The sequence below is a fragment of the Oncorhynchus kisutch genome, linkage group LG20 (genome assembly GCF_002021735.2).
Source record: "Oncorhynchus kisutch isolate 150728-3 linkage group LG20, Okis_V2, whole genome shotgun sequence".
NCBI lineage: Eukaryota > Metazoa > Chordata > Actinopteri > Salmoniformes > Salmonidae > Oncorhynchus > Oncorhynchus kisutch.
The window spans coordinates 30,032,661-30,046,255 of record NC_034193.2 but is presented as its reverse complement, the minus strand read 5'-3'; the positions used below and the strand labels follow the sequence as shown (position 1 = coordinate 30,046,255).

Here is a 13,595-nt window from a genome sequence, read left to right as displayed (position 1 = left end):
TGACATGGAGGGAGTTGTTGTCGTGACACCACAATGGCCATTCACTTACCTCCTCCCATATAGGCTGACTCATCATTGTTGGTTATCAGTCCTACAACCATGGTGTTGTCAGCTAACTTGATGATAGAGTTGGTGTTGTGCAAAGCCACGCAGTTGTGTGTGAACAGAGAGTACAGCAGAGGACTGAGAAAACACCCCAGGGGGGCCCCTGTGTTAAGAGTCAGAATGGAGGAGGTGTTGTTGCCAGTCCTCACAGCCTGTGGTTTGCCCATCAGGAAGTCCAGGATCCAGTAGCAGAGAGTGGTGTCCAGACCAAACTGAAATCAATGAACAGCATTCTCACATAGGGGTTCCTCTTTTACAAATGGGTTGAGGCGGTGTGTACAGTGATGGAAATGGTATATTCCGTGGATCTGTTGGAGCGGGAAGGAAATTGGAGTGGGTCCAGTGTGCCTGGCATGCTGACCTTGATGTGGGCCACGACCAGGCTCTCAAAGCACTTCATGATGACGGAGGTGAGCGCGATGGGGCGATAGTCTTTTGGCATGTCACCTTGTTTTTCTTGGGCACTGGCACGATAGTGGTCTCCTTAAAGCATGTGGGACTACAGCCTGGGACAGGTTGAAGATGTCCGAGAAGATGCCCATAGGTCTCTGGTAGAAAGTAGTGCACTATATAGGCAATGTAGTGGGACGCAGCCAAAGAGATACGAGTCGTTATCGCGCCTGTAGTACTGTATCGTGTACGAACTCTTATCACATGCTATGTGACGTGTAGTGTGTTCTAAACGCAGCGTTCTCACAGTGACCTACAAAATATCAGCTGCACCTAGGGCTATTACGGTGACCGTATTAGCGCCACACCGGCAGTCATGAGTCATGATGGCAGTCAAATTCCATGTGACCAAGCTCTGATGCTGCTGATGGTCATTAGTAGCCTACCAAACTTGCTATACCTGGTACTCCGCACTATATTGTCCCTCTAATCACTCTGACATCAATGCAAATCTAATCAAAAATATAATCAAACACTTCACGAGAGCCCATGAGCTCATGTTCCGCAACACTTATAGGCTACGCAATTGCGTGAGAAAACAGAGTGATGGCCTCTATTTAAAAAAAGGAGGATCCCATCAGCTTTCTATAGGCTAGGCCTACTATATTTATTTTTCAACCTTCCTAATATTAAGCACATTGCTGATCTTTACAACAGGAGTATACCCTACCTGACTGACATGAAAATGAACCACGAGAAAAGCGTCCTCCAGTCGCTATTTATGTGCATAGTTGACATGTATCTTATCCCCGCTGCAGTTCATGCTTATTTTGTGCAACTTCTTCAAAATCATAGTCACACACCTCATGTAGCCTAGCCTATAGGGATCACAACTAAAGTGGCCAAATAACTTCTTAAAATGAAGCACATTAATCTGCTTTACAATGGTTGTAGAGCCTAACCTGGCATACGTACACAGCACATGAGTTACAAGACTGGGGAAGATCATTTTCGCCATAAAAATGCATTTACATGCATAATCGCATTAGTGGTCACTTTTGAGAATGGTGTTTTCCTGCTAATGGAACATTTGTGCTTATAGCCTACTTCCGTGTGCGCATTGCTGTATTTATAATGTGAAGAAATAGCCTAATAGTTGATCAACATTTTAAGGTAAACGTTTTCATCTGTTGCGTCAGGCTCATTGCATTAATTTGGGATCTATTGCATCCCCACAACTGTCCCGGACTTTCTTTGGAATATTTATTTCTCGCCCAGAATAGATCAACTTTTGTACTATGGGGGAAGAGTAGATTGACATAGGCTAGTGCTTTTTGCTGTTTGTTTGGCCTACTCATCTTGCTGGCTGACGAAAAGGAAATGTGGACAGTTCTTCCAATATTGTCAATATGCGCCTCGGAATTGGATAAGGAAGCGCAGTTTGCGTCCCAGATGTGTCTGTCTTCACTTGTAGCATGTGAGAAAGTGACTGAGATCCATGTGAGTGAGAGGTCCTTCAGCACGCAGCAGGGAGAAGGGAATTATAATTATTATATTCAGCCCAAGGGCATAACGGCTACTGGCCGCAAAAGGCATGTTTTTTTTAGGGGGATTATGGCCACACAAAGGGGATGCAGCCGGGAAATTCAACGTATTATCAAGTGGCTTGTCAAATTGGGAATGAGAGACTAATGAAGTGCGTACAGGCTGCGCAAAAAAAAACTAAGCAGGGCTCATGCCTTTCGTGCGACTTTTTTCAAATCATCATTAATCGCATCATGCAGCCTGAGAATGTATTAAAATTAAACATTTAGGAGTACCTGTTTCTTTGTTAATCACTCAACACAGAACAGCCGCATGGGTGCACTCCCTCAAATCCTTGAGAAAATATCCTTTCAGCTACGTTCAATTGTATTCTTCATACTATAAAATGATGCTACGGAACTCTAAGCAAATCTCGTTTGCTAAATGAACTAGTGTAGCCCACAGCCATATGGCATAGTCAGATCAGGGCCTAACATAAGGACAACACAGAGTATGCTATTCTGTTCTTCTCAAATAAACTACATTTTCTTCATATCATGTTTCTTTAGACCTGTCTAAAATAAATAATGTATTTATTGTGATGGTGTAGGCTATTTAATAATAGATTTATTAGACTTTTTAAAATGGTTCACAGTCACCGGCTGACAAAATGTTATGACCGCCACAGCCCTAGCTGCAAAAAGGGAAATGTTTGTTAATCTAAAGACTGTATGTGACTGTGGGAGATGCTAGATGCAACAGTAAACAGGTCGTTATCCAAACATATGTTGCATGGATTGATGAGAGAGAGAGAAAAAAAACAATTAAGTATTTTTCGCACTCACTGGAAATCAAAACTACGATAGCTCACAATGGATGGGATGTCAGAGACTCCACTGCTTGAAAGGGAGATGCATTGATAGAAAACATTATTTCTTTTTATGGGCAGACGAGGGACAGTTATACTGATAGTAGTCTCGCTCGACTATACTTACAGTGCCTTGCGAAAGTATTCGGCCCCCTTGAACTTTGCGACCTTTTGGTTCAAAAATAAACATATCCAGGTGTTAGAATGGCCAAGTCAAAGTCCAGACCTGAATCCAATCGAGAATCTGTGGAAAGAACTGAAAACTGCTGTTCACAAATGCTCTCCATCCAACCTCACTGAGCTCGAGCTGTTTTGCAAGGAGGAATGGGAAAAAAAATTCTGTCTCTCGATGTGCAAAACTGATAGAGACATACCCCAAGCGACTTACAGCTGTAATCGCAGCAAAAGGTGGCGCTACAAAGTATTAACTTAAGGGGGCTGAATAATTTTGCATGCCCAATTTGTCAGTTTTTGATTTGTTAAAAAAGTTTGAAATATCCAATAAATGTCGTTCCACTTCATGATTGTGTCCCACTTGTTGTTGATTCTTCACAAAAAAATACAGTTTTATATCTTTATGTTTGAAGCCTGAAATGTGGCAAAAGGTCGCAAAGTTCAAGGGGGCCGAATACTTTCGCAAGGCACTGTATAGTAAAAGAATAGTCGATGTCAATGAACTGACTGTGAAATGCTCAAATCGATTCCCTGTTGTGACTTGTGAATGGGCGGAGCTTATAGATCCTTACGGTAAACTTGATTCACATGAGGATATGCATTCATGTACAAAATGCCATGACTGTATCTCAAACAGGACATCTTCTTGTTCAAAGTTTGCAACTTCAGTTGATTACTATCGCGCCCTTACTGTAAATGCCGGATCTCTACGACAAGACGCATCATTCAGCGATATATAGTGCACTACTTTTGACCCTGGCTCATTTAGCAGATGCTTTAATCCAGAGCGACGTCAGTTAGTGCATTCAATGCAGGTAGATACACAATCACATGTAAAAAAAAAGTTACGAGTCAAACGGAAACTGATCGTGTTATTGTAGTTAAAGTGGTCTGTTGGCTGGTGGCTACTTAACTGGACTGTAAGTTAGATGATTTGAAAACATTACGTAATTTTTCAAAATGGAGGCTAGTTATCTCTACTAAAACCTCAATTGATTCAACTATAAATAGTACATTATACTGACAAACTGTAAAGTTGACTTGACTTTGTTTTATTAAATTAGGTGTTAGTTAGGATAAAGTTGATATAACTGAAGTTGAAGTAGATTCAACTAGGAATAGTAGTTTAAACTGACAACTGTTGAAGTTGACTTAACTATCTTTTATTAGTCAAAGAATATTTTGTGTAAGTAAGGATAGCTTGACATGTAAAGTTGATAGAGCTTGAAAGGGCCATGCAACTTTACGACTGTAAATAATACATTGAAAGAAATTATTTTCTACAGTGTAGATCAAATGACTTAAACTTATACTTAAACTTCCTATGTTATACTGACTTGGTCATGTAAAATATTTTGTAGGGAGCTAAAGAGGAGTTTGTTAGATTTTTTTCCGAAACTGCTTTCATTTCTTTACTGACCCACTAAATCAAACCGAAACTCACTCCCACTTGCATGGACACACGCACTCACACGTGTGTGTGTGTGTGTGTGTACGTGTTTTGTTCATTGTCCGACTTTGGCCTTGAGTAGAAACCCACCCCTTCCTTTCCCTATCCAACCAATTACTGTAAATACTCTCACTCTCTCTCTCCAGCTCTCTCTCCTTATCTACTCCCTCTCTCCTCATTTCAGATCTCCCTCGCCATCTCCTTCCCTTCATCCATCCCTCCCTCTCTTCCCTTCTTTCTCAGACGGGCACAAGTGCTGGCGTTATGCATGTGTCAGTGCCCAACAAAGGAATGCCACTGACACCTAAACAAACACACATTCACCGAGGTGCTCCCTGATCGCTAATGCTGGCTACATAGCGCTTCTCTACACCGTATCCTAGCAACTTCACTTGGAAACGGCCATTTGCCAAATGCTTTCTGCAGTAACCACCCAGGTGGTGGAGTTTTCTGGGAAAAAGATGAAAAAATAACACACCAAACAGTTCGGTCAGCATTGAGAACCTCATGAAAACTACAGAGCCCACGTACCTCGGACTATTCCATGTCTATCATGACAGTTGAATGCAATTGTCAAACACATTTGCTTGAAAATGAAACTGCACGTTAGTTTTGAGAGAATAATTATTAGTGTTTGGGTATACATTCATGGATTACATTTGCCTATGAAAGTGAGGATGGAACGCCATTGTGGTTTTGAATTGAAAAATAAAATGTTTCAAGTTAAATGTGTCCTTCTACTTCTTGTAAAGCATACTTCAAGATTCAAGTCTCAGGGTCTTTTCAAAACATTGGCAGCTATACCTTTGGGAACCGTCAACTTCTAATGAAATGTGATTGCTAGTCATCCAAGATTACATTTTCAAATCAAAATATTTTTCTTCCCACATAAAACTTGGAAATCCTTTGCTCGCTATAAGCTCTCAAGTCAACTGCTTTCTGGTTTGTCATTGTTGGAGTGTACCAAATGTCTTTCAAGCATTAACCATGACTGACAGGCTAATTGGGTCAGCTTGAGGAGAGTACCTACTAAATGTAAATTGAATGTGACCTATACCTGTACTGCAGGAGCCTTCGAAAGCTAACACAACCAAACCTGCACGGGTAGCCTGCCAGTCAGCAAAGGGTGTGTGTGTGTGGTGTACGTTGTGTGCACTGACTAACAAGAACAACGTTCACGGCTGCCAGCAATGTTACTGCAGGTGTAGGTTAATTCAACCCGGAAAAGCTGCCACCACCGAGACACATCAAAACAATTCCCTTTGCTGTACCGCCCCTTCAACTTCTTCCTTCACTGGAAACCTAATCACCTCCTACCCCAAGATACTCAACATCTTCCTTTCAAAACCTAGTATTGTCCGACAGATAAACAGACATCATTTAAAGGTGAAATCTGGAATTCCTTTGTACTCTGATGGCCACAGGGCAAATGAACAATCAAAGCTAGTAAAAGAAAAGCACAAAAACAAACATAGTTCTATTTCAGCCAATCAGTACACCCGCCCGCAAAGACCCTCCCACTCAGTCCTGTACATAGTCCACTCAATAACAGAAACTAAATTACAGATTGCACCTTCAGGTGGGCTTTGCCTCCCCAACAACCCTAATCCTAGCAACTTGCCTTGGATAAACATACATTTCTATTCTAACTCCCCCCAAAAGCATTCCTCCTTCTTTCCCTTGCAAAGTACAAACAGGTATTGCTCAACTGACAGGAAGAACAGGATATGTACCTGTTGCTGCAGTGCAGAGCGTACTCTATGCGCATGAACATTCACTCTTTGTCTCACACACACACAAGTCAATACAATGGCAGGCAGAGTGCAACACACACAATACACGCATGATTGCTCCTCCAAACCAATCTGAGGACCGGTATCAGAAAAATAGTTTCTTGCAGGTACAACGTTTCACTGTAGACATCCTTTGCGTTGAGAACCTCAATGCACAAAATGTAGCTCTATTGCATTTGATTGTTCATTTTATTTTGGCCCGCAGCCTGTGGAAGGTCCTAGGACAGAAACGTTGCAGCAAACGCATCTGCTTCAAAAACAAAACTGAAATTGAATGCTGTAGTAGAATCCATCCAACAGTCCAGTCGTATCCTTGTCTTTTTTCACTCCGTCTCAATCAACAGGGATCAAGCTTTGTCCACAGGTAAAACGTGGATGTATTTTACTGTAGGCCAATCAAACATTAAGCCGGCAGTTATAATGCATTGTAAAACTTGTCATACAAGCATGTTTGACTGACTGTCTTATAATGTCTTGTGAAACTTAAAAAATAAGACATTATAAAGACATTGGGGCTCCCGAGTGGCACAGTGGTCTAAGGCACTGCATCTCAGTGCTAGAGGCGTCACTACAGACCCTGGGTCGATTCCAGGCTGTATCACAACCGGCCGTGATTGGGAGTCCCATAGGGCGGCGCACAATTGGCCCAGCATAGTCCGGGTTTGGCCGGCGGAGGCCGTCATTGTAAATAAGAATCAGTTCTTAATTGACTTGCCTAGTTAAATAAAGGATACATTTTTTTTTAATTATAAAAAAGGCTCATATATGCTTATAACAACTTGTAAAGCACTATACCTGCAGGCTTTAAGTAATGTGTTACTAATATGTTCAGTCATTTCAATGCTCATACGCATAGAAATAAATACTCAAGTACAGAAATAACAAAAGTGTCCTTTTTTTTGCTGTGTTATGAAATAATATATATTAAGCTTATAATAAAGGCCATGCTTTTTGGGCCCTTTTTGGGCCCTTTTTGGGCCCTTTTTGGGGCACTTTGTTTTTACCGGTATTTCCAGCATTATCCACTAGAGTTGCTGTAGGTATAAAACCCTAGGAAATGTTATTTAAAATGGCACAAACTGTCTCCAATCAATCATTGTCTGGTTGTGCATGCGTGTTTGGCGGGAGTGATGGCCTGAGCAAGGGTAGGCGTAGCTCTGCACATAAAACCTATTATTTGGTAGGGAATACTATTTATAGGTATGTGATTCTACATCTCACTTTGGCTCAAACTGACTTTCCTCTCCAACGAACTCGGAAGTTGTAGCTGAAAATGGGTCAACTAGGGGCAGTTAGGGTAGAGTTATTGAAACCAACCATAGAAGTGTATTGTAGTGAATCTGAGGTAGCCCCGACCGGGACTCGAACCTGGCTCCAGCGACTGTCAAGCCAACACCTTAACCATCACGCCAAGAGGCTCAAACCTCTTGATGAGCTTGCTAGGTGTTGGGCTAAGGTCGCTACACTACCCCCATCCTTCGCTCCTCCATACCAAGTCCATCACATGTACACACCTCTCAGATGGCCTCCTTGCACTTCTGACACCAATGTATAGAAGGGATTTTTTTTTTGACTGGGAATGGGACTTGAATCCTGATCCAGTGAGTGTCAAGTCAAGAGGTTCGGACCTCTTAGAGTAACAGTTAAGGTGTTGGTTTGACTCACCCCTTTAACTGCCCCTAATTCATCTATTTTTAGCTACAACTTCCGAGTCCGTTGGAGAGGATCAGCTTCAGGAAAGTGAGGTGTAGAATAACTGATCTAGAAATAGTATTCCCTCCCAAATAATAGGTTGTGTGTGATTAGGATTTGCAGAGCTACACTTCCCCTGGCTCAGGCCATCCCCCCACCAAGCGCACACGCACAAACCAGACAGTCAATGGAGACATACACTACATGACCAAAAGTATATGGACACTCGTCAAACATCTCATTCCAAGATCATGGGCATTAATATGGAGTTGGTCCTCCCTTTGCTGCTATAACAGCCTCAATTCTTCTGGGAAGGCTTTCCCAGAGATGTTGGAACATTGCTGCGGGGACTTGCTTCCATTCAGCCATAAGAGCATTTAGTGGAGGTCGGGAACTGATGTTGGGCGATTAGGTCTGGCTCGCAGTCGGCGTTCCAATTCATACCGAAGGTGTTTGATGGGGTTGAGGTTAGGGCTCTGTGCAGGCCAGTCAAGTTCTTCCACACCAATTTCAACAAACCATTTCTATATGGACCTTGCTTTGTGCACGGGCGATTGTCATGCTGAAACAGGAAAGGGCCTTCTCCAAACTGTTGCCACAAAGTTGAATGCACAGAATTGACTAGAATGTCATTGTATGCTGTAGCGTTAAGATTGCCTTTCACTGAAACTAAGGGGCCTAGCTTGAACCATGAAAAACAGCCCCAGGCCATTATTCCTCCTCCACCAAACTTTACAGTTGGCACTATGCATTCGGGCAGGTAGTGTTCTCCTGGCATCCGCCAAACACAGATTTGTCTGTCGGACTGCCAGACGGTGAAGCGTTATTCATCACTCCAGAGAACGCATTTCCACTGCTGCAGAGTCCAATGGCGGCGAGCTTTACACCACCCTTCATTTAATGAAGCTCCCGACGAACAGTTCTTGTGCTGACGTTGCCTCCAGAGGCAGTTTGTAACTAGGCATTGAGTTTTACAACCGAGGACAGATGATTTTTACGAGCTTCAGCACTCGGCGGTCTCGTTCTGTGAACTTTTGTGGCCTACCACTTCTCGGCTGAGTAGTTGTTGCTCCTAGATGTTTCTACTTCACAATAACTACACTTACAGTTGACCGGGGCAGGTCTAGCAGGGGAGAAATTTGACGAACTGACTTGTTGGAAAGGGGGCATCCTATGACGATGCCATGTTGAAAGTCACGGAGCTCTTCAGTAACGCAATTCTACTGCCAATGTTCAATTTTAGACACCTGTCAGCAATGGGTATGGCTGAAAAAGCCAAATCCACTCATTTGAAGGGATGTCCACATACTTTGTATATACACTACCATTCAAAAGTTTTGGGTCACTTAGAAATGTCCTTCTAGGCAGAGTTGCAAAGAAAAATCCATATTTCAGACTGGCCAATAAAAAGAAAAGATTAAGATGGGCAAAAGAACACACTTCACTGTTGAAACTGGTGTTTGCGGGAACTATTTAATTATGCTGCCAGTTGAGGACTTGTGAGGTGTCTGTTTCTCAAACCAGACACACTAATGTACTTGTCCTCTTGCTCAGTTGTGCACCGGGCCTCCCACACCTCTTTCTATTATGGTTAGAGCCAGTTTGCGCTGTTCTGTGAAGGGAGTAGTACACAGCGTTGTACGAGATCTTCAGTTTCTTGGCAATTTCTCGCATGGAATAGCCTTAATTTCTCAGAACAAGAATAGACTGACAAATTTCAGAAGAAAGAGATTTGTTTCTGGACATTTTGAGCCGGCAATCGAACCCACAAATGCTGATTCTCCAGATACTCAACCAGTCTAAAGAAGGCCAGTTTCATTGCTTCTTTAATCAGGACAACAGTTTTCAGCTGTGCTAACATAATTGCAACAGGGTTTTCTAATGATCAATTAGCCTTTTAAAATTATAAACTTAGATTAGCTAACAATATGCCAATGGAAACAGGCGTGATGGTTGCTGATAAATGAGACTCTGTATGTCTGTGTAGATACTCCAAATTCTATGTACCAAAAAGTATTGTAATTTCTAAACTGTTCACCTGATATGGATGAAAATACCCTCAAATTAAAGCTGACAGTCTGCCTCATTGTCATTGTATCATTTCAAATCCAAAGTGCAGGAGTACATAGTACAACAACAAAATGTGTCATTGTCCTAATACTTCTGGAGCTCACTACTCCTAGCAATATACCTGCAGGCTGCAGTGTTACCAATGTATTTTAAAAATGTATTCTGAGGCTGGAATATTTGGGGATGACGCTACAGATATGAGGATACACTAGTCATTAGTCAGTTAAGTTGCATGGTGTCCAGACTAGCGAGTCATCATGCGTCATTGAGTTTTAACTAGAGTGAGTGACACTAAGTTGAGAGGCTGAATCACCTCCAAGTGAGTTTCAATCAATGGGTGCACTGGAGTGTGAGAGTTAAAGGGTTGTGAAGACTGTCCAACACACAACACAGAAAGCTACATGCTCTAATCTGAGTGTGCACATTGACATAGAGCCAAAGGTTTCAGTGTGATCCCACCTGTATAATAGGAACCCGAGCACAGTTGCATATCAAACCCCAACAGCTGACCTTTGGAATATCGACCTTTCAAAAACAAGGGTGTGTGTGTGTGTCCTTTCTGTATCCATAATTCTTCCCGCTTTAGCTCAGTAAGATTCGGTTTCTATTGGTGTTTTAGTGAAAATATGAATATATTTACATGACTCGAATGTGGTGCTTTGAGTGCAATGAAAACATTACTATGAACACCAATGTGGTAATGATTTGCTTCCAAAGAAGGTAGAGACTGATTGGTACAAAAACTGTACAGACCTGTTACAGACAACAATGTAATTGTATTTGTTAAACACGTCACCTGTGACTAGAAGCTACGTGTGTGTGTGTGTGTGTGTGTATGTATGTTTTTGAACCAAAACAACTAATGAAACACACACCACTTTTTCAAAGAGAATTGATTTCTGATTCAATTCCAATCTCAGTTTTGTATAGAGCTTGGCACTACTTTGACTTCTCCACAAACCATTTTTTTGTAATTGGTTTGTGCAAATAGTCAACCAATTCTGACCAGACTTGTGATTGCATTCAGTCGTGTACCAATGTTATTGTGTATCATGTCCCCTGGCAGTTTTGAATCTCATTATGCACTGTCTGCAGCTGGTGACTACGTGTAAATTGTGGGAGCTGTTAAATCAACTTAACTTTAGATCGCAAAATGCAATAAGTCAGTTATGCCTCCATGTCAAAGAAAAGGCTACAACAGATAATGTAGGCTAGCTATAGGCCTACATTGAGAAAGTTTGTATCTGTGAATCTTTTTAGTCTTCTTACAAAGACTGAATTTGATATTAGACAGTTGGAGATACAACAATTGCATCAATACAATTGTACAGTAATAGCTTGGTTGTTGTGAATGAATGCACGGTGCCCTTTGGAAAGAGGTCGCCTACATGTAGACCTATGTGTTTTCAGAATGTTTTGCGCTTCCATTTTCAGTTTTCACTGGTTAATATTTGAAGTGCTGCAGTTTCTAGAGTGACAAGTGGTCTGTTCTATGAGACAATGTCCTCTTTAGCGCACGCAGTGAATAATTGACCTCGTCATGAGCCCTTGGAGCATACAATGCAATCACTGTTGTTTTGATTTTGTTTACCACAAAAGTGAACTCTTCTCAACTATTCGTACAAGTGCCATTTTCACAAACTTGCTAAGCAGGTTCTCATATTTCTTGGCGGCGTAGGCTACTTAAGGCCTACTTGTTTCACTCCAATGCTACTCTGTGTCACTATACACTTTAACACAACAACTGTTAAATTGTAACAGCATTGCCAAATTAAGCGCGAACTCCAGCTCTTTACTGCGCTTCCATTTTAACCGTTTGTGTCGTTATCAATAGTGGCTAATAAATCTCGAGCCACAACATTGAAATCAGTGCGAGGGGAGGGGAGGGGGGGGGCGGTTGGACTCGCATAGGAATGCGGTCTATTGTCGGAGCACAAAGTCATGCTCTCTGGGTCGAGTTGAACTCCCCACAATTTCGAGAATTCACATGGTTTTCAAGTATTCCAAAGTTTTTACATAGGCCTATCACATTTGATTAATTGAATTATTCCGACACTGTGTTAAAGAGAAGAGGATCCAACGTGAGACCCACCTTCTCTGCCCAATGCGCCCGAAAGTCCGACCAGCAGTAACCGGAGAAACAGGAAACTTCTCGCCGCCTCCATCGATTGCGACCACCACTAGTCCATAGTAACCCACACTTTTTTTATTCCTACAGAGGAGCGCCCCTACACCTTTATTCGTGCAGTTAGTTTTGAGGTTGTTTTTACAATCCCAGTAACTTCCTCCTCGGAATTCCGTGCTTGTGGCTCGCCTCTCCGTAGTAGGCTTGCGTGACACAGCCAGTCGGCGCGCTCCCGTGAAGGGCTGAATGGGGAGTGGCAGATAGGACCGATTGACTCCGACAGCCCCAATAGAGTCGCCCGCGGCCCGCCTCAGTCAGAAAGTCACTCAAAATGGTCTGACGAAGAATTATCTGGGATTCTACATATTCGAGTTCTTCAAATCATTATTCATTGCTTATACAAGTCTATGCCGTAGATTTAGTCTTATTCAAATTCTCCACTGTTCTCAGTCCCTTCTCCGAGAGCGCGAAATTAGGAGGAAGAAGAATAAGCTCTATTCATACCAACTATCCACTCTCCACCAATATCAGGGTCAGAGTCCAACAGACTGCATATAACTAATCAGGAAACTGCGCAAAACTATTCATAAGTCCATCTGTGCACATGCTCCATGTCTTGCACAAGGTTTGTTCTCGGTCAAGCCTGAATGCTAGGTTCTCAGAAAGTGAAAGATTGATATGGTTAGCTATTGATAGCAACAGTGTGGAGGGGTGCCTTGCTTCACTGCATGACATTGTCCAGGTTCCAAAAATCTTTAAGCATTCCCTTTCCTTATCTCCTTTCCTTCATGAACCAAAAGAGGTTAGGGCAGGTTATATTGTGGAAACATTGCATTCCCCAGAAAGGGATCATGGGGGGGGGGGGGGGGGGGGGGGTTAGTAGTAGGCCTAGACTATTAGGGGTAGAAGTGCACAGTCATGGCCTACCTATATGTTATAGAGTAGTCTAAGTTAGGTTTTAAATGGTTTAAAAGTAATTTATTAACAGTGATTGAATTCTTAGTTTGTGGGTTTTTTCCAACTCATTATGTATAAATGTGTGAGTCAGTTTTGTGTTTGCTAAATGATGGGTTTTAAGGCTGCACTGTAATGGATTATCACCTGTATAAGCCTATTGTTACCGTACAGCCAATACCCTATAAGATCACTACTTGGCAAACAACATACAATTTCATACAATTTGAATCAATGAATAATAACTGTTTACTGATAATTCACAAACTTCCTATTAGTTAACTGTCTAATTAGCCTATTTGTAAACCCTTAAAGTAGAGTAACCTCCCTTAAAGTAGTCCCATTATGGGCAAGTTAGGTCCATAAACAGTGTAAGAAGGTTGAGAAATAGATCCCTTTCCCGTTTCATTTTCAGTTGAAAAGTCAAAAATGTCACGATCTTCAATAACA

At 42.0% G+C, this 13,595-nt stretch overlaps 1 protein-coding gene across 2 annotated transcripts in view; it reads right to left on the bottom strand.

Annotated features, from left to right (window-relative positions):
* erbb2 (erb-b2 receptor tyrosine kinase 2) overlaps nucleotides 1-12,723 on the bottom strand; it is a 41,954-nt gene extending 29,231 nt beyond the window's left edge. For both annotated transcript variants that reach the window (XM_020453882.2, XM_020453883.2), the window contains exon 1: nucleotides 12,159-12,723. In XM_020453882.2, coding sequence (XP_020309471.1) covers nucleotides 12,159-12,231 — 73 coding nt within the window. In that variant the 5' untranslated portion in view covers nucleotides 12,232-12,723. The remainder of the gene's footprint in view (nucleotides 1-12,158) is intronic.
* Between the last annotated feature and the right edge of the window lie 872 nt (nucleotides 12,724-13,595).